Raw genomic sequence first — 23,925 nt, 5'->3', positions numbered from 1 at the left:
TTAGTGGCTATTAAATTATTTTTTTAAAAAGCTTAAATATTTAAAATTTTAATTTGTAATGAGATAATTAATGGTGTTATCATTTTTAAAGTTAAATAACTATTTTTAAAAAATTTATAAATTTAAATAATTATTATATATTAGTTTAAAAGATCAAATAAATTATATATTATGCATAAAGTAGATAAAGTTATTAAAGTTTATTAATTATAAGAATAATTATTAATACAATAATGAATAAAAATATATTAAAAAAGATAAAATAAAATTTATTATTTTAGTTATATTAACTATATTTAACTCATATAAAATGACTATAAACTTATTTTTATTAGACGAAGAGGGTGTAATTTATTTTTTTATTTTATTAATAAAAAATAATTAATTTTTAACATTGTATTATATTAGTGAGATATTATTTATATTAAATTTATTATTAATAAATTATAAATTTAATAAATTAATTCAAAAGTGTTATAAATATTAAAATTATAGAATTGAAGTATTATAAAAAATATAAAATATAATACTTTAAACGGTTGTAATTTAATAGTAAATAATACTCATAAAATAAAGTTTTTGGTGTTATAATTAGAATGTACGGTTTCAAACTAAAAAATTAATCGAATTGAATTAATTTAAAAATTTGATTCGATTTTTTATTCAGATCAATTTTTTATTTATTTCAATTCGATTTAATTTTTAATTTTAAAAATTTTGATTATTTTAGTTCGATTTGATTTTATAAAAAAAATTAAAAATTAAAAAAATTAAATCAAATTGATTAATAATAATAATATATTATCTTCAATTATATAGGGAAATTAGATAATATTAAGGTTAAAATATTTTAATTAAATTTTAAAATATTAAAAATAAAGTATAAAAAATAAAAAAAAGGGTAAACTGTAATTTAGTCCCTCTGGTTTAGTGAAATACAACCTTTCATCCCTCTGTTTTAAAAAATCTTCAATTTAGTCACTGTAATTTTTAAAAATTATGCCATTGGTCCTTCCCGTTAGATTTTCAGTTAAATCATCATTAATTTTAATTAAAAGACAAAAATATCAATTCTCTCTCCTTCCTCTTCCTCTTATTCTTCTTCTTCTCCTTTCCGATCTTCTTCTTTTCTTCCCGTTAGGTTGTTGCTTTCATTAGCTTATTTGAGGAGGAGGAGGAGGAGGAGGAAGAGGAGGAGGAGGAGAAGAAGAAGAAGAAGAAGAAGAAGAAGGAGATCGGAAAAGAGGAGAAGAAGGAGATCAGAAAAGAGGAGAAGAAGAAGAAGAAAAGGAGATTGGAAAAGAGAAGAAGAAGGAGATTGGAAAAGAGAAGAAGAAGGAGAAGAAGAAGGAGAAGAAGAAGCAGAAGAGGAGGAAGAGGAAGGAGAGAGAATATGTATTTTAGTCTTTTTAACTAAAATTAATGGTGATTTAACTGAAAATCTAACGGGAGGGATTAATGACATAGTTAAATTGAAGGTTTTTTAAAACAGAGGGATGAAAGGTTGCATTTCACTAAACCAGAGGGACTAAATTACAGTTTAACCTAAAAAATATATTAAAAATTTAAACTGATCAATTCAGTTTATATCGATTCAATTTTGTAAAATCGATTCGATTTAATTTTTATAAATATTAAATTTTAATTTTCAATTTATTCAGTTCGATTTAATTTTAAATCGAAATTACTGAATACTTATCATAATTATAATATATTACTTAAAATTTAATAAAATCTATAACTTAATCCGATTATTTATATAAAAAAAATTTAGTTTTCTAAAATTGATTTTGTTAAGAAAAATTGTTATTTTATTAAAATTTACTATGAAATTATATCAATTTAATTTTTTAAATTTTACTTTTTAAAATAATTTTAAAATAAAAATTTAGAAATTAAATTATAAATTTTATTAAATAGTGTGAACTCCATTATAAATTACTGAGGAATCAAATCACTCTCATTTTAGAAATTAAGAATTAATTTACTATTTTATCAATTTTTAAAGACTATAAATTATATTTTAAGTTTCTTCTATCCAAATGCTCGTAACATGCCATTTATTTACCATCTTGCCATAACCCATCTATATTTACGCCACGTATCCACTACAGTCCAAACCCTTTTTTATCACTTGGGGTCCGTCAACTCCTCCCTCTCATATCAAAACGGCAGTTACACGGAGTAAAATATCGGCCGTTTCATATTTACTTTCCCTCTCTTTTAAAATATAGACAAATCTTTACTTGTGGACCCCGCGTTATCAGGTGTTTTTCATTTTCAACCATCTGTTCAGCCTGTCCATCAAAGTCAACAAATGGGCGGTCCAAATTCTGCCAGTTCATTTATAATAGAGTAAAAAAAAGGGAATCTCTCCTCTTGGGTCCCACGAAAGTCTACGTGTCTCCTTCTCCCTATTTGGAAGCACGGTATGTTTACTATTTTGCCCCGATTCGTCAATTGTATTTCCCGTTTTGTCTCTGTAGCAGCTTTTTGTTTTATTTTCCTCTTAACTTGTACACACTCTCTACTACTGATATGATTTCGAGAATTCCAAGCCCTAAAGTTGTTGTTTTGAGCAATTTCACTCTCCTGTTTCACGGAGATCGCAGGTTACTTTTTTTCTCTATTGTTGTTCTATCCTGTTTGGCCGGCGAGAAAGTTGCATTTTATTTTCTTTTTTTTTTTTCGCGCCTTAGATTGAGCACAAGTACTTTTATAACTTTTTTGTTTCTCATTTGTACTCTGGACTCTGTTTGGAAGCAAATTTTGATGAATAGTTGAGTATTTTTGTAATTTGGATATTTTCTTTATGCATCTTATTCATTGTTCTTGTTTTTTAGATTCTTTTATTTGGAATTCATTCTATATGGAACTTGGTCTGTTTTAATGAACTATGTTACTGTTTTATGCTTTTAAAAAAATAGTAACAAATTTTCCTTTTTTGTGCTTTTATAAATTTTTTAGGTGCGGCTTGATTATTGTGCTTAAACTTTGATTATTGCATTGTGATTTGGATTATCTCTTATGCTTTTTAAATTTCTTTTTTCTTGGGGTTTCTTACTGTCAAGGAATTGAGAATTGAATAATCTTTGCAATGTTTCAATAACTTTCAACTTAATTCAAGAAACCTGTGTTTTTATTAATCGATATTCTAGTTATTGAATTATTTCATCGGCATTTTCATTTCCGCTCCTTTGGTGAGGTGCAAGATGGGATATATACACATACACACATTAATTTTTTTGGGTTAGTTATGGAAAATTCTGAGAGGATTGTATCAAATTACACTTTGCTTCCTACTAAATCAAAATTAATAATTTTAGTAGAAAAGGAAAAGATTTTTGGAGACCAAAGTGTTCTGTAATTTGATAACTCAGTGACTAAAATGCTACTAAATTTTAAAATTTTAGGGACTTGATTGTGGTCTAATTTGAAACATGTATGATGACAACTCACATTTTTACCGCCAGAGTAAAGGACAGCATTACAAATCACAAGGAATAAAATTACTAATTTTGAATTGGAAAAATTACTATTTAGTTTATGTGGATTGGAAAACTCATTTGTTGGTTCTTCGATTTTGTCCCTGAACTTTTAAAAAGTTTACCTGTTAGTCCTGCCATTAGATTTAGATTTTTAAGCTAATTTCATGAGCTTTAACAATGAAAAGTGGCGAGAAAATTTCCCTCCCAAACTTACCTTTCTTTTTATTAAGTGAATAACTAATACAATTAGGGTCATTTTACACTTTTCTCTAATTTTTAACGGCTAAAATTAATGAAGGGACTAACTAGTAGATTTTTTAAAACCGTAGGGATGCTTTAATATTTTTTTTAAAAATGAGGGCCAACTAATGAGTTTTTACATATTACAAGGACTAAATAGTAATTTTTCCTTTTGAAATATCTAAAACTATGTATTATGGAAAAACTTTTCTAACTCTCTCTCTCTCTCTCTCTCTCTCTCTCTCTCTCTCTCTGTGTGTGTGTGTGTACTTGTGAAATGATGTATGTGTATTTTTCAGTTCAGGATAAATATATTAGAGCTTCATGGACTGGGATCTAGGGCCTGATGATCCAGGTTTATAGCAATCTCTTACCTGGTTGTTGTTGTTGAATTTTATAGGTTAAGTTTCCATCTTGGTTGCTGTTGTTGATTTGATTAATTTACTTCTGAGTTGCAGAAAGCAGCTTTTATGTGCAACCTGAATGGAAGTGTGACTTTAACTTTGGCTGTGTGTCTGGTATAAATATTTTTCTTGCTGACTCTCTTATTACTATATTATGTGTACATATTTGTGTTTCTCACATGATTTTTGAAAAACGCATATAGATGTGATTGAAGAAGATGCTTTGAATGAGAAAAGCTGCATACAAGTTTTGAAGGTCTTGATAACAAAAGCAGATGCTGAAATTGATACACTTGAACAAGATTTGTTATCCCTGCAATGTGAACTGGCTTGGGTAGAAAATAAGGAGTGGTCTGAAATATGCTCTAATGCTTTGAGAGAAAAGATAAATTGCCTTGATATTTCAATAACGAGTTTGAGGAATAAGGACAAGAATGACATGGAGGTTCAGATACTGATGCATACACAACCAGTTGAAAAACTGCATGAAATATTGAAGGCTCTGCTCAGGAATTACTTCTGCAACAAAGATGAGCAGGTCTACTCTTGAATATATCTTACAGTTGATTCCTTAACTTTCTAGTGTCATTCCAGTCTTGAAATTTATTAGTATGATATACCAAGCTTTTACAACTTAACATATGCATGCATGGCGATGTCCTGTATATCCATGTGATGAGTTATTACCCAACTAATTTGCCAACATGGTAGAACTAAGTCTGGATCCTGAGATCCTCTGGCTGGTATTTATGTTTTGTATGGTTCTATGGGCTATTGTCGGTATTGCTTGGAGATGCCAAGGTCATGTCAAAACTTTCCTTCTACCATCCAGTAGTCTCCTTGGAAAGGAGGAAAATTGGTATTTCTCTTAGTAAATTCATTAGTATGAAGCCGTGGTGCAAACATTTAGAGGATGTTGTCTTTTCTGATGTTTATGATGTCTCTGTCTTGAATGGAACTGTTTCTTACCTTTTTTCTTAATGAATTTTACATTTATCTAAGATCTATTTGTTCCAGATTTCTCTTATCTGAACTGAACTTAATTTAGACACTGTTATTCCTTCTGCAATGAACAGCCTAAGCAAGTTCAGCTTGCTAATATCTTAAACTCAAGTTCCGTTGTTCCAAGCCAAACGACCAACATTGCAGATGAAAGAAAAATATCAAGGAATCATACCTCAGGATTTATCATGGGGAAAGAAATGAGGGCAAGCTCTACAACAGGACGTGCTGCAAGTTTAAATCCACCACTGAAGCTTGCTAAGAAGAAAACTGTTAGGGCTAAGAAGAAAACTGTTATTACTAGGAAATAAAGTGGTAGTGGATTAGTCCATCAATGGAATAGTATTCTCTTCAGTCAGTTGTAATTGTAGACAGCAGTTATAGGACCCGAAGTAGTATAAATAGGAACGAACTTGTAAAGAGGTTAATTCTTTGTCAATAAAGAGTTCATACTATCACCTGCAACTTTTAGCCCAATTTTTTTGGGACATTTCAGCTTAAGCACGTGATGGAAGTTAACATTTGGGATTCCAGATTCAGGGGATTAACTGGCCAGCAGAAGGTGCTATGTAGTATTCTCACATTCTTCCAAGGGGAAAGAAGCACCTGTGATTCATTTCAATTTACAGTATTTTCTTCATTCTTGAGGACAAAAATGATTTTAAGGAGTGGGAAATGTTACGACTGAGGAATAAAGTGGTGTTGGATTAGTCCATCAGTAGAATAGTATTCTCTTCATTCAGTTGTAATTGTAGAAAGCAATCATAGGACCGAAAGTAGTCTAAGTAGGAACTTACTTGTAAAATGGAATTTAGCAGTCAAAGGTTATCTCTATCTCTCTATTTTTCTGCTCTGTCCTCTTCTTTTATAGTCCCCATTACTTCTACCTTATCTATTTCTTTTCTCAATCCAATCTACTTCTTTCTCTTGCTCTCCCTATTCTTTTGTTTCAAAGGGAATTACAGGTCTAATATGTAATAAAAACTTACAATCCTAAAACTGTTAAGGTTCTGATACACCAACTCTGCACATTTAACTTGCAGTGGTACAACATACTAAAGTATGAGGAATTTAGGCCACTTTGGGTTGACTCCAGGGTCTATTGTTTGAACAAACTGGAGCAAAATGGTTGCCATAGTGCCCTGCAACTGTTCATTTGCTTGCAATTGTATATTAAATGTCATGATCTCTCCTAGCATGTAGTTTTCTATTAGCATCTCTCTTTCTAGTGTAGTTATGCTTTTGACATATTAAATTTTCATGCTTCTTAAAAATCTGTTTCTATGCGTGTGCGCACAAACACACACACTTAATCACATATGTACTTAAATCACTGTTGTTAAACTCGCCAAAAGGCACCGGGTGAGGTAGCAACTTCTCTTGTAAGAGGCGAGTGCCTTGCCTAGAGGTGCTGCTTCTCTGAAATGACCTTTTTTTAACAGAAAAAAAAAAGAAAGAATAGCAAAGGTATAAAGAAAACCTAACCTAGCCATCCTTTTCAGCTTTTTAACTTCCTATTGGGAGGAAAAAAGCATTAACTCATGTACACTAGGAAAAATGAGAAGGGGATAACATTATAAGTCCAAGTCTCTGTTTTTCTTAGATTATGCATAAAAGTTCATACTTGTTCTGCCAATAAGCTGCATCTTCTATGCAGATAAATGTGCTTTTCTTAGTTGCTATTGCTAGACAATTTCCAATCTGTCACTAAATAAGTAGAACTGAATAACCTGATTAAATTGCAAAAAATTGTTCTTGGTTATTGTCAGTTAATAATGCTGGGATTAAAATATTTGACAAATATCTTATAGCAAACGTATATTTGCTCTCTTCAGAAAATTTGTGTGTGTGGCTTGCTTCAAAAAGGCCCTCGAGTCATCTGATCCCTAGGGAACCCTATTGCCTAAGTGTCACATATGCCTTAATAAAATTGGCATAATGCACACACACATATATATGCGTGCAACCATAATATCCCTCCATTGGAGTGGTAGAACAATCCCACATTCAGTGGGATACGAAGAATTTGAGGAATATATATATCATTGGTTCAACTACTGTGTTGGCTTAACCAATTTGGATCTAGTGGAAAAAGGGTTCAAATTTTATTTGGGTCAGTTGGAGTTGGATTGTTACACTTTTTTCCTAGAAAATACAAAATGAAGTAAAACGAGACCGGTCGAATTATGCCGGTCTTTGATAGTAGAAGATGTACTTAGTCTTGTAAGACAATCTTGCTTCTCCTTCCTTGTCAAATGAATGTTTTCCATTTGTCCATTTTTTTCCAGATACTTGAAATCGATGACTGCTGCATTTTGCTTTAATAATTGATATACTTTTATGGCATCTTCCTGACTTCTTGTTTTCACAATAAGCAGCCTGCAAATGCTGGTGTCAAAGACTCCAACTCCCATTCTATGAACTTGGCCGATGGTCAGTCTGATGAAGAGATATTATCAAGCTACTATGGTCCCAAAAATATTAGGAAGGGGGAAAATAGAGAACATGATTTTAGTCCAAAAGACGAGAGAATGATAAAAAGTTCATCATCAAACTCTGAAGATAAGGCGAGATGCTATGTCGAGACTATTAAACTTCAGGTAGTTTCTCTTATCGTTTTTAGTTAGATATGGTCGTTGAAAGGAAAATAATCTGTTGGAGCAATTTGATTTGTAAACAAATGGATACATAATTTTTTCACTTACAAAGGCGTTGTTCTAGACAACATATATTGTGGAAATGTTTTGAAACATTAAAAAATAAAGGGCATTAATAAATTTATATAAAAAAGTTTAATGGTGTTAATTAGATTCTCAAATTTAGACAATGATTTTCTTGTTTTAAAATAGAAGCCATTTTCTTTAAAAATGGCTTAATTTTACCTTTGACCAGAAAAATATTTTTCATAGACCAATTTTTCTTGAGTGCTCCAAACATAAGAAAATGTGGAAGAAAATGATTTTCTAGAAAATACTTTTTGTGAAAAAATTGGAGTCTAAAAGAGGCTATGAAATTAATTTTTCTAATGAAAATGCTAAATAGTAATTGCAATTAGATTTTAGTACTCTTTGACTACTATAACTTCTGCACATAAAATCACAAATCAGAGGCGGAAACCTGACATAACAGGTTTTCAATGGCTATCAATATTTTTCTATATTTAATGGAAAAACCGTGAGTAAAGTTTTTTTTTTCTTCCATCTGTAACCAAGTAATAATGATCACAAGCTGGAATTGGTTATTCAAGTTAGTTTGTTTCTCCAAATGTGGGATTGCAAGAATAAGAAATTGGGAATTGCAGTTGGATTGTAGCTCCCAGCTCAACTTCCCTAGCTTTTAAGACTTTGTTGCAGAAGTTGGAGTTGTGGGGACCTGATGTTAAGCATATTCTTCATTATTCTGGTCAATCCTTGGACATTTTTTTTACCAGTAAACAATCACACAGAAAGATCATATTGCTGAAATTCAAGAAGTGTCCTTATTTTTAGAACTAAATTAGGATCAGATCTTTCAGTGTTTCAAGGATGGTCTAATAATCTGCAGTTTGAATTTCTAGTTTCTTACACATAGTAAGACACATGCATTGACATGCTTACAGTGCGACTTAGAATATCTTTATCTTGTGCTAATAAGTAACAATTGAAATCCAGCATATATATAGGCCACGAAAATTGTTTTCATTTCATTTCATTCTTCCCTGTAGCTTATAATGTGAATTCCTGATCTTGGTTACACAAGTACTGATCTATGTTTGTGCTGTGTCTTCTTTGACATTGAATAGCCTGCAGATGTTGGGGTTAGCAATTCAGTTCCAGGTTCTTCAGAGCATCCAGTTGGCAATTCTGATTCAATAATTGTAAGTGAGGAGGTTGAAGAACGTAATTATATCTCTAAAGATGATGTAATTGTAGGCTCATCGCTGAAGTCTGTGGTGAAGAAAACAGATCCAAGTAAAAAGGTCAAGGTACCAGTAGCTTTCACATCTGCTTTAAATTAAGCAAGCATTTAATGTGCATCAGTACATAGTCTATATGATCATGTATTGAAGGGCTCAGAAATCTAGGGAAGACAACATGGGTTGAACCTGTAGGTCAAGTGATTTGCATACTGCATGCAACTGAATCAGGTCGTCCTAGCTGACTTGTCTCCACCACGAGTTGTTGCAGCTGATCTAACTTTCTGTTTTTGGTTCTTTCCTCTGGCAATGAACAGCTTGCAAATCCTACAGTTAAAGATTTAGGCTTAAATGCTACTAGGCACACGACTGCAGACTCCAATGAGATGAAAATTTTGTGCAACTCTAATATAGAAGTGTCTGGAAATGAGGAACACTGTTCTAGGGCTACAGGCAAAAGCAAAATTTTGAGTTCATCCTTGAATCCTGAAGGCAAAGGAAATCATCCAAGAAAAGATAAGGTTTGAAGTAGTTCCCTTTTCTATTGTGCTATTTAATATGTTGATATGATATGCTACATAAGCACATAAAATCTATTGGTTCAATGCCCTTTGCTTAGTGGAAGCACTGAACTGTAAATGTCTGTATCACATGTTTAATTTTCATTAGTCCGTGCTTTTAAATTTGCTCATAAGACTATTCTCTTTGAGCAGTTTGCAGGAACTGTTGTGAAAAATATAAATGCTAAAGAATTGAGATGTGCAACTGGCATTCATGTGAGAAAAGGAAATGCTGATTCTGGATTAGGTACTTGTAGTAACACTGAGATAGAGCAAAAGCTTTCTGATTTTTCTAAGGAAGCTGCACCCAAGCAGACCATGAAAGAATCAAAGGCTGCTGCATCTCAGAATGTGGTTTCTTTGAATTCGCCTCTTAAAACACAGGGAAAGAAGAAAAGTCCTCCACAAATTGTGAAGGTGGTTGAAGCTGCTCTGACTGAGACAGAAAATTGCGCCTTAACCTCTCTTTTAGAGCTGCAGGATAAGAAAGGGATAAGTGCAATCAAGTTACTGCTTAAAGAGGGAGGAAAAGGTATGCCTGAAGTTAACACGAGTGAAATTTGTCCAGATGAGGAGAACTTCCACTTGGACTTATCCCACAGTTTTCATAAAGAAAAGGCAAAGATGAGTATCAAGCTAAGTACACCAATTATACAAGAAATTGGTTTTTCTACTATGGTGGTTGATTCAAGTTCATCTTTAGTTTCTGAAGGCAAGAAGCATAAAAAATCTGGGTTGGGCCCACTAACTGCCCGTTTAAATCAGGACCATAGGACCAAAAAGGTAGTGCTTCAGCTGGCTGAGTGTAAATTGAAAGAGAATGGTTCTTCCCTTGGTGACGGTGAAAAATCAGTGTCACAGCCTCAGAAGAAAAGGAAGAGGAGTACAAATTTTCCAATCATTGCAGAGGCTAAAGATTTCACCATTCAAGTGGACTTCTCTGATTCACAAATATACACTACTAATTCAAATGAGGACAATCAGTCGGTCACTGATTCCTGCTCAATTCATGATTCCAGCTCAGTGACACTGCCTTCAATGCCTTCAGCTTCAATCTTGGAGAAAATGAAACTAGCTGATCTGCGGGATATTGCAAAGAGATGCAAGCTAACTAAGTATTATAAGCTCTCAAAGAAAGAACTCCTCCAACTATTAGCCAGCAAAATTGGAACTTGCTAAACTTCCTGGTTGGTGTACAGGCTTCCGCCATTTTCTCCTGTTTCCTTCCTTTTTTGCGTAATTTTGTTAGCTGTTGTCTTTTACGGTGCATGGATGTATGAATCACTCTTCGGTCTACACTAATAGATGATAATCAAGCCACATCTTCAAATCTCCAATGTTCAATGAGGTGTCTTTGTCATACAGATGCTCACAAACACATAGATGCACATGCACATGCAAGGAGAGAGAGGGAGAGACTGAGATATTAATTAGTGTTAGCCTATTAGGGTAAGGAGGTGAAGTCCATGCATGAGAAAAAGGCTGCTAGACCTACAAATGGCCATTGTCACACTAATTATATTGAAGAAATGCAGGTTGTAGGGATCAAATGAGCAATTCAATTCTCATAGGATGTTAAACGTACTAGAAGCTTTGTTGTATGAACTTGCTTATTGTAGAGAAAGTACAGTTCTAAATGAACCTTGTAGTAGTTCTTGAATGCAAGTATATGAACTGATCAGAGGAACTCTCTCATACTGTGTTCCTTCTTTCAATATACTTCTCCTGTTAAGATTTGTACTGCGGCAAATGTTCGCTAGTGACTTTGAAAATGCTTGGTAGCTCATTGTGACGACTCCATCAATCTCTTTTCTGAGAAAGTTCCTCAAGCATTCACAGGCTACACATTTCAATGCTTTTGTGGTGCCCTCCTTGCCGCTTGGCATGAATTCTACTCATCCATCGACGATGAATCCTTCTGTGTTTGCTGTCTGATTTCTCAAATATTCTCGATATCTATGCTGGTGATCTCAAAATGAATTTATTGGGAATATGTGTTGGGTTAGTTGGACTTGTGATGAAAATTGGAAGTGAAGTTGTAGTTGGATTTAGATTTGGATAAATTTTTTTAAATTTTTAAACTTTTGGTTCATGAAAATTGAAAGTTTTAGATCAATTTGCAAAATGAATTGCAAATGCTAGGATTCTTCAAACCAATGGATCTAAAAAAACAGTTTTTTCTTGTTTTTTTTAATAAATTAAATTGAAAATCAGATTCTTCTTCTCCTTCTTCTTCTTAATAGAAAATAATATAAAATTTTCAATTATAAATTAAATCACATTATTTTATTTTTAAAAGCAGTTAACCACAAATTAATTTTTTTTTACAAATTTTCCAAAATTTTTATTTAGAATATTTCATGTATTATATATTTTTTTTGTCAAACATACAAAATATATAATTTAATCGAATTTCATTAAATAATTGGAGATGGGATTTTAATCAAATAAACTCTTAGTCCCTCATTATTTTTATTTTTTAATATTTATTAACCAATATAAATAATAAATCAAAATACTTGAAATAAATAAAATATCAAAATAAGAATTTATCTTTAACCCTTTCTGAAAGCATTTACAATTTTAATACAATTTCATTATTTAATATTAAAAATACGTTATAAAAAAATTCAAATTTTTATTTTTGAATTTTTTAATCTTATTCTTATTTTTTTAAAAAAATTACTATTTAATCTTTATAATATAAAAAAATTCACTAAATACTCTTTTAATTTTAAAAAATATATTAAAATATTTTAATATTTTAAAAAAAAATTCATTAATTTTTTCATTAATTTTATAATTAAGTATTTTATTATTTAATTTTTATAATTTTAAAAAATTTATTAATTATCTTTTAAATTTTTAAAAAATTTATTAATTAATTTTTTTATATTAAAATATTTTAAATTTTTTTATAATATTTATTAATTAAAAGTTTTTATATTAAAAATATTTTAAATTTTTTATAATATTTATTAATTAAAATTAATAGAGAGATTAATTAATAAATTTTTAAAATATTAAAAATATATTAATATATTTTTAAAATTAAGAAATTAATTAATAAAATTAGTAATTTTTTTATGTGGTAGAGATTAAATAATAATTTTTTTTAGAAAAAAAAGGGGGGGTGGGGGGTGGGCTTATTTGTAAGGAATTCCGTTGGACCAAAGAGTTTTAAAGGAGTAGGTTATACTCATAGTTGGTTACCGGTGCTTGGAGTAGTTCTCGCTTCCTAATTAATAAAAATGGCGGCATCAGAGACTCAGCAAAGTGGAAATGGAAGCGACCTTGGAGAGATCCTAAAACCCTTCTACAACAGAGCTTCTGAAGCTGAGGTTTCATTTCATTTCACTTCCAAACTAATTTCTCTTTAGATTCATGTATTGATCTTATCTCCTTTGTGCTTTGTCTGCGTTTCTGCTATGTACAAACAATGTATGAATTGTTTTAGGAGCGGAAATATGCTGTTGTGCTCTTTTATTTTCAATGGGTTTAAGGACTTCAAAAGGTTTTATTTTCTTTTAATTCGTAGTGTGAAATTTCAAGTTTTTGGGATTTATTATAGGTAGAAGTGGCGAGGATCTGTGTTTCGTTTTAATTTGATTGCCAGTGATTATGATCTTGATTGCGTGATTAGACGACTTAATGAAATCCCCTTTTTCCCGAAGTGGTTTATTTTTCTTTTCTTTGCCCTATACCTTCTGTTTTCTGTTGTTTTGTGGTTTTATTTTGACAGAAAAACCTATTTTAGAGAACTCATTTCACTGCTATTTCTCTCTTGGGTATGTTTATATGATATATGAATCAATAAGATAATTACAATGGATTGGCTGGGACCTGAATCCAGAGCTTGTTACGCTGTGGTAGAAATTTTACATGTTAAAAGATGGGTAACAGGCGACCGTGACATATAGTTAATGAAATGGTTTTTGCATTTTTACTATTGGAGCAGCATGATAAAGTTGGTTAGGGTTAAAAATCTCCCTTTCAATTTTAGTTTTATCCTAAAAATGTGAATTTTTAAGACAATATTGATTCTTTTTCCCCAAAATTTTATAGGTCAACACTGATTATAGATATGTGATTTACTAAGATAGAATCTGTTCTGTGTGAAGAAATGGTAAACTATTTTTGTTTAAGTCCCTCTTTTATCCCTCAAATGCTGCATGTAATTTTTTTTGTTAATTTAACCGTCATCACTTTTCATGTGTCTATATCTTCAATGATACATGTGCTTCAACGTTTACTTCGCTCTAGGTTTTTTTCTAATCAGACTATCTGAGTAGGGAAACCAAATATTACTTCAACCAAAATTTAGTTGGCAAAAATAAAAAATTATCTTGGTTTTGCATTTAGGAAGATTATGTATTAGATTGTCTCATTAGAAGGGTTGGAAAAGTCTTTCAAGCAACAAAAATTTAGGGAGATATTCTTATTTTTGTAGGTTACTGAAGTGTTTGGAAGCTAGAGAAAATCTTCCATTACTGTCACCTTCCACATGGAAACTGAAACTAAATTTGATTTTAGGAATTGTAGAAAGAAGGAATAGGAGTGAGGCAGAAGGTAGGAAGGATGAAGATTTACCTTCTATAGTTTGAGGGTGAGGTATGAATGGAATGAAAGGGAAGAAGGGGTTGGGGTCACTTTCTTTGAATTCCTCTTACCTTGGCAAGTGTATATTTCACTTCCTAAACCTTTTGAACTGCTATATGCATACTTTTTGATACAATATGTATTTTAACTGTATCTTTAATTCTTTATTCTGGTACTTAGGAAGATGTTATAATTTTCCTGCCTTGCCTTTATTTTCAACTGCACATCTCTCTTCCACTGCCAAGAATCCTCCAGGTCCAGAGATGATGGAAAGATCCAGGGCCAATAATTAATGCAAAGCTTGCCACCTTTCTGATGCACATAAAACTTTACCACGTGGCATTTTGTTTGAAATGTTCCCCATGTCCTGCTTAATTATGTTATCCTGAAAAGTTTCTTGTTTCTTCCTTCTCATGTTCACCTTTTGATGTTGAAATTCTATTTCTCTGGATATAGGCCCCATTCAATTTTCGAAGCCATTGTCTTAATTTCTCAGTTTCCAAATATCCATCAAAATCTCTTATAACAAATATGTTGAAGCTCATCTTATGTTTTTCCTAAGGTTACACATAATGCTTTTCTTTAGTCCTACTTTGAAGTCATAAACACCAGCACACTGATTCTCTCACATAAGAGCACTTAACCAATGTTATTCCATCTTCAGTTCTCATTACCTCTGTAGCCTCATATTTCAACGCTTAATAGTGATGGCCTCAATGTTATTTGTTTACTCATTAATCTTTTTTATTGGGTCAATCCCATATTGCTTTCCTTTCTACATTTGTAGGAGTACTATAGTAAAGATTATTCTCATCATTTTATCACCTAACACTGACTTCCTTGTAAACATACCAATCATGTTTCCGTTGTCGTTTTCAGCTCTTTATTTTGGTTTGGCCATATTCCTATCGCATCCATTCATTCTTGTTCTTCTTTTTTTTCCTGTCGGGATTCACTGTTTGGAACTTTGTGATGCTTTGGGCTTTGCCATTAACTTCTACTTCAAGAAAAAATATGTTTTCTTGACTATTCTCCTCATCTTTTTATCCACAAACTCTATCTAACCCACATGGCATTTATTTGGTAATTGCATATTATCCATTTATGATTGCTTGTAGGATGAAAAATTGGGCTCTGATTTTGGTCCTACCATATTCTTATTCCATTTTCCTTCTTTTCTGTTGGGATTATTTGTGTGAAGAAAATTTGATGCATCCATTTCCCAATGAAAAGTGTTATTTTCTCATTAGAAGATTTCTATGCTTAATTCTGTTGGTGAAATGCTTATGGATATTCCTTTTGAATAATTTTGTCAAAGTAGGATTACTAATGAGCAAAATATTCAGCCTGCTTATTCTACAGCTTCTAATTAGCACTTGTTTATTCTGAAGGATCGATTGTCTAGACTTGAACTTGCTCTTGCAAGTAAGAAGGGTGAGTCCACAGGCACTGTTTTGTCTATTGAACCTGTGCAATTTACGTAGTCGACAAGTAAGGTCCCTACATTGCTAACAATTTTAGAAATCCACCCAGATGCTGAAAATGAGAAACTTCTGAAAACAATAAGTGAACTTCAGTCAAAGCTAGAAGGTGCAAATGCACAGCTAGCTTCTGAACAAGAGAAGGTATGCTTGTTTATGACTGTATCGGGCTTTATTTGGAAGAAGCTGCATTACCTCACTTCTTACTTTCAGGCTAAGAAGCTTGCAATGGAAAATGCAAAGCTCCAGTATCGTATTTCGCATCTTGTCCAGGCAGTTCGTGATGGTGACTCCAAGTTGGAGAACTTGACAGGTAAAAATTTCTCTAAATTAACTTTTGTCTCAGACAACAATTTAAGTTACACCCTTGTGCTTCAACTAAAATCCTTTTAAAAAAACTAAGCTTAATTACTGAACGCTGAAGTATTTTCTCTTACCAGAGTATTTGTAGTGGTAAGCAGTTAGATTGAAATTGCTGTATACCTGCAATGATTTTGCATTCTCACATGATGATCTCCTCGGATAAGATTGTTTTGTTAGTGAAAGAAGTTCTTTTAGGGGGATCACTGTATGCTTAAGTAGATTTGTTTTCTGCTTTTTTGGGTTCTTCATCCAACAGCCTTATAAATTATTATATAACGAGGTGCATTTTAAAGTATTGACTATTTTCAAAGTGAATCTTGTGAACTTGAATTGACAGTTTGGTGAATATTGATCTTTAACTCATTGATGTGCCTTACCCCAAATCAAGATCCTTTTTTATTACAAATGATCTTCTCTGGCTAATCAACTGAGCTCAAGAATGTTTTACCACTAAACAAATTTGTTTTGTGCTTTGGGAGAGTGGGTCAGCATTTATTTTAACCTTCGTAAAAGATTTGGTTATTTGTAAACAATACGTGTATTCTTTTGTTTTTCTAAAATGCTTTAGCTGCAGGAGCACAGACCATCACAAAGCTGGAAGACGTACGACTGTGAACTAGCAGCGATACTGTCAACAGTGCTACTTAAAAGTTTATATTTTTTTTCAATTGAGTAAGTTACAAATTTTCTACCATTGAATGAAATACACATCAGGGCCTATTTAGCATTGTTATTGAAACTAGTGAGGAAAAAAAAGCCTTGAATATGTTAGAGCTATTAAAATTTGAAGTAAAATTTGACGAACTTTATTCATTTAAGAAAAATTTACTATTCAATTCTTGTAGTGTAAAGAAACTTATTAGTTGATCATCGGTGTTAATCACTCCGTTAATTTTAGCTTTAAGTGTTGTGGGTTCACCGTTAATTTTAACTTTTAAGTGTTGGTCGGTTTTTGAAGGAAATTTTTTAGTCGATTTATTTGTATATTAATTAGTTTTTTTGTATTAAGGTAATTTTAAGTATTTTTATAATATTTAATTACTAAAATTAATTAAAATTAATTATTAGATTTTTTTAAAATATGCATAATGTTTTAATGTATTTCATTTAATGAGTTTTTTATAATACAAGAATTAAATAATAATTTTATTTTTCCAACTGCCTTTTCTAAATTTAAAATAGTGTCTTCGAAAAAATAATAAGAATTCTAAATCACAATTCTGAAGTTAAAGCCAATACTTTCCACAACCTCACCCTAAAATATAAGCATCATAGCACTAGTGCAACACTCCTATTCAGGTTATTTGAAATATTAACCAAACCATTCTACGTTTGCAATCATCAACGCATCTAATAAAACTTGAAAGCAAAGATGAAATTTATTTACTATAACCTTTTCTTACTTTTAGATGATGCAATATTCATTACAACCAATATGTTTTGGTTGACAATTCATGTAACAATTTTTTTATATATATTTTACTAAATTCCTTCATGATTACTTCTCATAGCAATGAAAATATCAAGGCTGGCCAAGAAGAGAAGGCCTGTAGAAAGCATGGCTTTGTGCAATCTCGATGCGTTCCCGGGGATCGTTCAAAGTTTCATCCCTTAGTGCTTGTAAAATAGCTTGTGATGAATGTTCCCTGCAAGATCCAAAAAATCAAACATAAGCAGAAGGGTTTAGATTCACCAATGGTGGGAACAAACTCCATTGAATTGACTGAAAGACTTGGAAGACTACGTACAAAAATGCATTCAAGAGTTTAAACCCAAATTAGAACTGAATCAATAAAAATAAAGTGTATTCCTTGCGGGGTATTTTGTCGACTAGGAAATTACCTTGATATAAGTATTTTATACAGTGTTTTTAAGATGGGGCAGAGCTCAACAGGTGCGACAGGCTTCTTTCCGTCGGGATGCAGTACACTCAAGCTTGGCTGACTTAGGAGTTCATAGAAAGCTTTAACTGCAGAAACACCCTGCAAGAATAGAGAGGCATAAGTAATGGAGGCTCATAAATGAAACAGGACCATAAGTGATGGCAAAGAATGTTGCATTCTCCTATACGACACTCAAACATTAGACTAACTAAATGGATTCGCCTCGAACAGATCCGAAGAAATAAAGTGGCAAGATCAACAAAAAAATACCTGAATCATTCCTTTCCCACTGATGCTATCGCCCATGTCCCGGTTGAGTTCCCCTTTTGCTAACATTTGGCCATACCATGCGTTTCGACCTTTTAACAAGGTTACATAAGTGTCTGCCAGCAAAGGCCCTGCGAGCTTCTCAGGTTCTTCGGCCAATAAATGAGTAATAAATATCATCTCTGATGTACAATGTGCGAAATATACTGACTTGCTCGTAGCACTCTCATTAGTAAGGGCTGCTACCATTCCTGTGAAAATCAAATGGGAAATATTTAAGCAGATGTACTTATCATTCATTTGGATTATTAGCAATTTAACGTTAATGTTTGAATATGCATGTGGGACAACTCCCTCATCCAACAAAAACAATCGTATCAATCAAGAAAAATACCCCACTAATACTCTGCTTCTGGTACAATAGATGAGAACTAGAGAATCTCATACCAATTAGTTAAAAAAAACGGCAGCTGTGGTTAAAACGATAGTATACTCTGAAATCATTTTGAGCAAGAAAATGCAGAACTCACTCACCTGCTCCAATGGCATAGACATTCTTGAGGCCACCCATTACTTCATGAGTGATAAGGTCACTGTTGTCCCATACAATGAAATGTGGTTGCCTTAGAAATTTAGCAAGAGGCTTTCTCCATTTCTCAGCTCCGCATATTCGAGCATTAGCATATTCTTTGTTGTATATCTCTGAAGCAATATTTGGTCCACCAAGATAAAGTACATTCTCCATGCTCACCCCAGCTGCTAGTCATTCACAGTTAAGCTTAGAAATGATCGCGAGGGTTTTCTAAAGTAGAGGGAGAGAGAGATGATAAAACACTAATGAAATCATAAAGACAATTCATTATATAGATGACTGAGGAACTTTTCAACTGAAGCAGCATATTCACAATGATAGACATATCCACATTGACACCAGCATTCCACCATAGTAATTAAGTCATCTATGAATCCAACAGCCACCCAAAGACTCATGGAGATAGCTGAACATTTAAAGAAGAATTAACAAAGCTGCATATTTCGTTCCTATTCCAAACTAATTGAGTGCAACTTTTGATCAAAATAAGTGAAATCAATCTATGAAATATGGGGTGATTATAAAGTTGTAAGTGCAGAAATCATGCTAGTTCTAAGCTCAAAAATGGAGGTAAAACAAAGAAGACAAGAAGCATAAAGGCATTGAAACTTAAATGAGAACTTACTCGCTCTATTGATCATCTGCGTAGGAGTAATTATATGGGGAACAGGTTGTAATGCAGCCTCTATACCCTTTGCTAAAGAGATAATGATAGGCATAGTGATTCTCTCCATCCAATAATGACTAATCTCTTCAAACACCTCTGAAGTTTCAGTTGAAGGCACACCATTCACCACAATATCTGCATCCCAAACAGCCTCTTGCAGATTAGTCACAACTTTCAGAGGACAAAGTGGAGTATCAATCATGTTCAAGCAAAACCCATCTTTCAAAATCTCGTCTGCGAAAAGAGTCCGATCACCTAGCCTTGCCTCGACATACTTCAAATAAGCACATCGCCGGATCAACCTCCTCAATACATCCTCCCTTGAATTGATCACTTCAAATAGATGTTCTGCTGTAGCTCTATCAACAGCTCTTCCTGGCCTTCTCCAAATCCTGATTTGAACCTTATCTCGAAACTGACCGTAACTGTCTTGCAGCAAAGCAGCAAAAACACTTCCCCAGGCACCTGCCCCAACACCAACAATCCTCAGAGGATCACCATCAGCCTTTCCAAGAAGGCTTCGAAGCTCGTCAAGCTTCTCTTCCAGACCATTACCATTGTGAATAGACCATCCATTTTGATGAACATTCATTGTCTCAATACTTCCAACCATCTCTTAATTTCCAGCAAAAACAACACCAACAAATCAACCAAAATCGACAATGGGAAATCAAACTACAATACTTCAACCCTAACAACCGTGTACTTTCTTGTTTGGATTCTTAAGTACAAATCAGCATTAAAATTTCCTCAACCATATATCAAATAGTGAAAGCAACCCAACTCTGATTTTTATACTAATATTGCTGACACAATCACAAATTCCTCAAATCTTCTTAGAAACGACAGATTTTTGCATCCCAAGTTGCTACCGTGCATTAAAAGAATCAAATCTTTATTGGTAGATCTTACAACCAAAACCAAACAAACATTTCAGCTCTTTACTAAGATTTTCAAACCAACCCATCAAGATACTTCTTTTGATAACCCCAAATCCAGGGTAAAAGCAACACAACAGTACAAAACTAAAGAAGGAAACAACACCAATATTATCTTCTTAAATCAGTTTCTAAGCAAATGGGAAATGGGGAAACCAGGAAAAGTTCAAATATTCAAAATCTGTAGCCTTGATTTGTCCGCCAGAGTTGTTCGTCTACCCAACGAACACAAGAGAGAAAAAAAAAAAATAATAATGTAATAAAAAGGAAAAAGGGGAAAAAAAACTCAAGTCAAAATAATACACGGACCTTGCTTATATCGTTAACTACAAAGCTTCTATGCATTGAAACCTCTGAGGGAAGAACTACAGAAGATTTTCATGCAATCTAAGTGTGAAACTTGACACAAAAAGCTCATGCAATTGTAATAAGGTGATAAAGAGAAGCAAGAAAATGGCGGTGATCGATGACAGAGAGAGTGAGAAAGGCAGGTGCATTGATGGGTGCATTTCAGATGAGCTGGGTATGAAGAAGAGATTTGAATAGCATTAAAGATTTGGGATGGTATTCAACTTCCCCAACGGTCATTAATATTGAATGACTTTGCTCTGCCACCTTTCTCCAAAATGATAATTTCTTCTTTCTAATACAGAATTATTTGCTTTTTCCATCCATATTATTAAATCATAGACCACTTTCCTTGTAAAGTGAGTTTGTCTAATGGAGAAAATCTATTTTTGCATCTTTTAAAGCGATGTTCAATTTTATTCGATATCAAAATTTTAATTTACTTTATTTCATAATTTATAATGAACATTACTTGTTTTTATCTTTGTTTTTAGTATTTTAATTCTGATAATAAATTTTTTAATATTAATATTTATTATTAAAAAATTGAAAAATTTCTCATCAACAAATGCTATTGGAGGAAGGATTTATTATGAAACTTTATTAATGAAAAATCATTAAAATTGATGAGAAATCCATATTGTAGTTTTAACTATTAAATAGCCATGAAGAGGTAAGACTTGTCAATAGCCTATTAAGTAGATAAAAATAAGATCCATACCGAAGAAAAATAAATATAGTATTAAATGTAAAATAATTAAAATTAATATTTACTGCTTATATATTATTATTATTATTCTAGTATATATAACATTTAGATTTTTTATTGTTCGCCTGCATTATAAATTTATTTTATTTTTATTTAAAAATATTTAATTTAATTGGTATTCTATTTAATTCTATTATTCTATTTAAAAAAATTCTATTATAATATTTAAATTTTATTTATAATTTATAATATACAAAAATGCGGAAGAAAAGAGGTAATAATAGGATTATCCAAAATACCCGTTATAATTTAAAACAAAGTAAAATTATTTTAATTTTTTTATTATTTAAATTAAATATATATTTAAAATTCTTAATGCTACTTGTGCTTAAATTCTTTTAATTTTGTTGTTGCGGCAATACTGAGTTTCATTGATATTTATTGCGGCGAGAGGATATTCTGTAGGTTTGATTTAAAATTAAAATAAATTAAATAAATTAAAAGTTAAAATTTTAATATTTATAAAAATCAAATTAAACTGATTTTATTAGAAATCGAATTAATTTAATTCAATTCAATTTGATCAATTTAAATTTTTAATAAATTTTTTAATTTTTACTCTTACTTTTAATATTTTAAAATTTAATTAAAATATTTTAATTGATCTAATCTCTCTATATTATTAAAAATAATATATAATTATCATTAATTGATTCAATTTTATTTTTTTAATTTTTTCTGATTAAAATTGAACCAAACAGAAACAACTAAAATTTTTAAAATTAAAAATTGAATCAAATTAAAATAAATAAAAAATTAAACTAAAAATTTAAATTAATTAAATTAGATTGATTTTTTTAATTTAAAAGGAATACTCCACCTTACAAATTATCACAACTCATACCAAATTTACAAGAGTATAAGAGAAGGATTCTGATATGAGTTTTAACTCACATATCAAATTATTATATCTACAATAAAATAAAGCAGCCTCCAAACAGTGACTATTCCAGTGAAATCCAATTTAATTTTGGATGTGCTCTTTTACTGAGTTAACCCTCCAATTCCTTTCCTGTTTCTCACTATGCAATATGCATCTCATTGGAAAGCATTAACTGAGACATTGAAATGAAATTGTTAAAAACAGATTACTTTGTCTAGAAACTCTTTTTTTGTAATACCTCTCATAAACTGATTTAGAAAGTCTCCTTTTGATCTGTGAATTAACACAGAGATCAAAATGCTAATTAGATATCTAAAATATTAATCAAACCATCAAAATTGATATGTTAAACAAATTAAACACGTAAAAGACAGCTAATATTTCAAAAGGAATCAATGAAAGGGTTTTGAAATTTATCTTTATTTCTTGTGGTTGAGCCTCACTTTATCCTTTTTCCTCTCCCCTGTTTAAGCATGATTTGAATTAGTTTTAGGCTGTCTATTGGCTGAAAGAACAAATGAGGAATTTTACTTCACTTACTCTTTCTCTGTAGACCTATTATTATCCATGTCGTTGTCTTTTCGCATCCATGCTTTCTCTGGATCTGATAATCTATTGGGTTTTGAAAGAATAGAACCCATTCCTTGAGATTGTCCATTATCGCGCAATTTAGTGGGGAATACAGATTTGCACGGGATTTGCTTTCACTCTGCAATTCCACCGTTATTTCTTTTTCCTCCAACTTCTAACGATAAAGGAGCCTCTAGGAGTTAGATTGTTTTCGAATGCCTTCAGAATCGATTGAGTTTGAAAAGAACGAAACACATTCCTTGAGCTTGCTGGTTATCGTGCCGATTGGGGGGAGAGTTTAGATCTGCACAAAATCTGCCTTCGCTCTGCAATTTCACCGTTGTTTCCTTCCCCTCCAACTTCAAACAATGAAGGAGTCTCTAAGAGTGAAATCATTTTCGAACGCCTTTCTCTGAGGAGAGAAGATATTATTAGATTGTAAAATTATCTTGCAAGTATGTGGGCGGCGTCATAAAGACGAAGAATAGGGTTTTCTTTTATTGATGATAGATATGGGTGTTTAGATGAGCTTATCAATGCAGTGCTAGAGGTCTCATTATTGGTAGAGCTTTTATTCATTTAGGAGTTGATGTCCTTTTAAAACTGATGACATTGAATTTAAATAATAAAAAAAAAATGATTTTCTCAATACATAAACTATTATTATTTGACAATGGTAAAAATTAAGAGATGCCATTTGAGTTCTTGCACATTAATTTTATACTTTCTATATATTAAAAATATTTATAATTTATAATACTTTACCACATCTATGATTAAATTTTTCAAATGTCCTCTTTAATGGTTAGCTTGACAAATTACTTTATTAATAAAAAAGAAAAAGAATACTACGAAACAAGTTGAGAGTTAATTTTTCCCGTTCTCAATAAAGATGTGCAAAGTGTTGGCTCCTCTCAGTCTCAATTTATTTGAACTACATAATTATTTGATAATTTGACTTTGAGACAAATTGAAT

General features: G+C 31.7%; 3 protein-coding genes and 1 long non-coding RNA gene across 9 annotated transcripts; 2 read left to right on the top strand and 2 right to left on the bottom strand.

The window, feature by feature from the left end:
- Nucleotides 1–2,471: 2,471 nt before the first annotated feature.
- LOC110621295 lies at nucleotides 2,472–11,329 on the top strand. 4 transcript variants are annotated; one of them, XM_021765527.2, is made up of 8 exons: nucleotides 2,472–2,612; nucleotides 4,028–4,083; nucleotides 4,187–4,246; nucleotides 4,336–4,670; nucleotides 7,513–7,734; nucleotides 8,916–9,092; nucleotides 9,347–9,550; nucleotides 9,743–11,329. In XM_021765527.2, exons 2-8 carry the CDS (start codon nucleotides 4,053–4,055, stop codon nucleotides 10,766–10,768), a joined length of 2,055 nt encoding a protein of 684 aa, XP_021621219.1. In that variant the 5' UTR covers nucleotides 2,472–2,612; nucleotides 4,028–4,052; the 3' UTR covers nucleotides 10,769–11,329. The 4 variants fall into 4 exon arrangements, with proteins under 4 accessions (XP_021621219.1, XP_021621216.1, XP_021621218.1 ...); XM_021765524.2 differs by having other exon boundaries at nucleotides 8,916–9,098; XM_021765526.2 differs by having other exon boundaries at nucleotides 2,512–2,612; nucleotides 4,033–4,083; nucleotides 8,916–9,098.
- Nucleotides 11,330–12,761: 1,432 nt separating this feature from the next.
- LOC110621101 lies at nucleotides 12,762–18,479 on the top strand. Of its 2 annotated transcripts, XR_006351733.1 has the most exons (6): nucleotides 12,762–12,930; nucleotides 15,580–15,622; nucleotides 15,722–15,813; nucleotides 15,883–15,982; nucleotides 16,607–16,704; nucleotides 17,544–18,479. XR_006351733.1 is itself a non-coding variant. In XM_021765166.2 (5 exons), the coding sequence occupies exons 1-5, from the start codon at nucleotides 12,841–12,843 to the stop codon at nucleotides 16,645–16,647; spliced, it is 366 nt and encodes a 121-aa protein (XP_021620858.1). In that variant the 5' UTR covers nucleotides 12,763–12,840; the 3' UTR covers nucleotides 16,648–16,868. The 2 variants fall into 2 exon arrangements, 1 of the variants encoding a protein (XP_021620858.1); XM_021765166.2 differs by lacking the exon at nucleotides 17,544–18,479 and having other exon boundaries at nucleotides 12,763–12,930; nucleotides 16,607–16,868.
- Nucleotides 17,387–21,425, bottom strand: LOC110621100 (glycerol-3-phosphate dehydrogenase [NAD(+)] GPDHC1, cytosolic). Of its 2 annotated transcripts, XM_021765162.2 has the most exons (5): nucleotides 19,400–21,263; nucleotides 18,717–18,938; nucleotides 18,186–18,433; nucleotides 17,875–18,014; nucleotides 17,387–17,678 (listed from the first exon to the last, which is right to left on the bottom strand). In XM_021765162.2, exons 1-5 carry the CDS (start codon nucleotides 20,052–20,054, stop codon nucleotides 17,555–17,557), a joined length of 1,389 nt encoding a protein of 462 aa, XP_021620854.1. In that variant the 5' UTR covers nucleotides 20,055–21,263; the 3' UTR covers nucleotides 17,387–17,554. The 2 variants fall into 2 exon arrangements, with proteins under 2 accessions (XP_021620854.1, XP_043815081.1); XM_043959146.1 differs by lacking the exon at nucleotides 18,717–18,938 and having other exon boundaries at nucleotides 19,400–21,425.
- Nucleotides 21,426–22,260: 835 nt separating this feature from the next.
- On the bottom strand, nucleotides 22,261–23,528 carry LOC110620371. The gene is made up of 2 exons (XR_002488806.2): nucleotides 22,920–23,528; nucleotides 22,261–22,842 (listed from the first exon to the last, which is right to left on the bottom strand). It is a non-coding gene; the product is annotated as an uncharacterized LOC110620371 (long non-coding RNA).
- Between the last annotated feature and the right edge of the window lie 397 nt (nucleotides 23,529–23,925).

This window comes from Manihot esculenta, chromosome 8 (assembly GCF_001659605.2).
Source record: "Manihot esculenta cultivar AM560-2 chromosome 8, M.esculenta_v8, whole genome shotgun sequence".
NCBI lineage: Eukaryota > Viridiplantae > Streptophyta > Magnoliopsida > Malpighiales > Euphorbiaceae > Manihot > Manihot esculenta.
The sequence above is the reverse complement of the archived record's forward strand: the minus strand, read 5'-3'. Positions and strand labels throughout refer to the sequence as shown.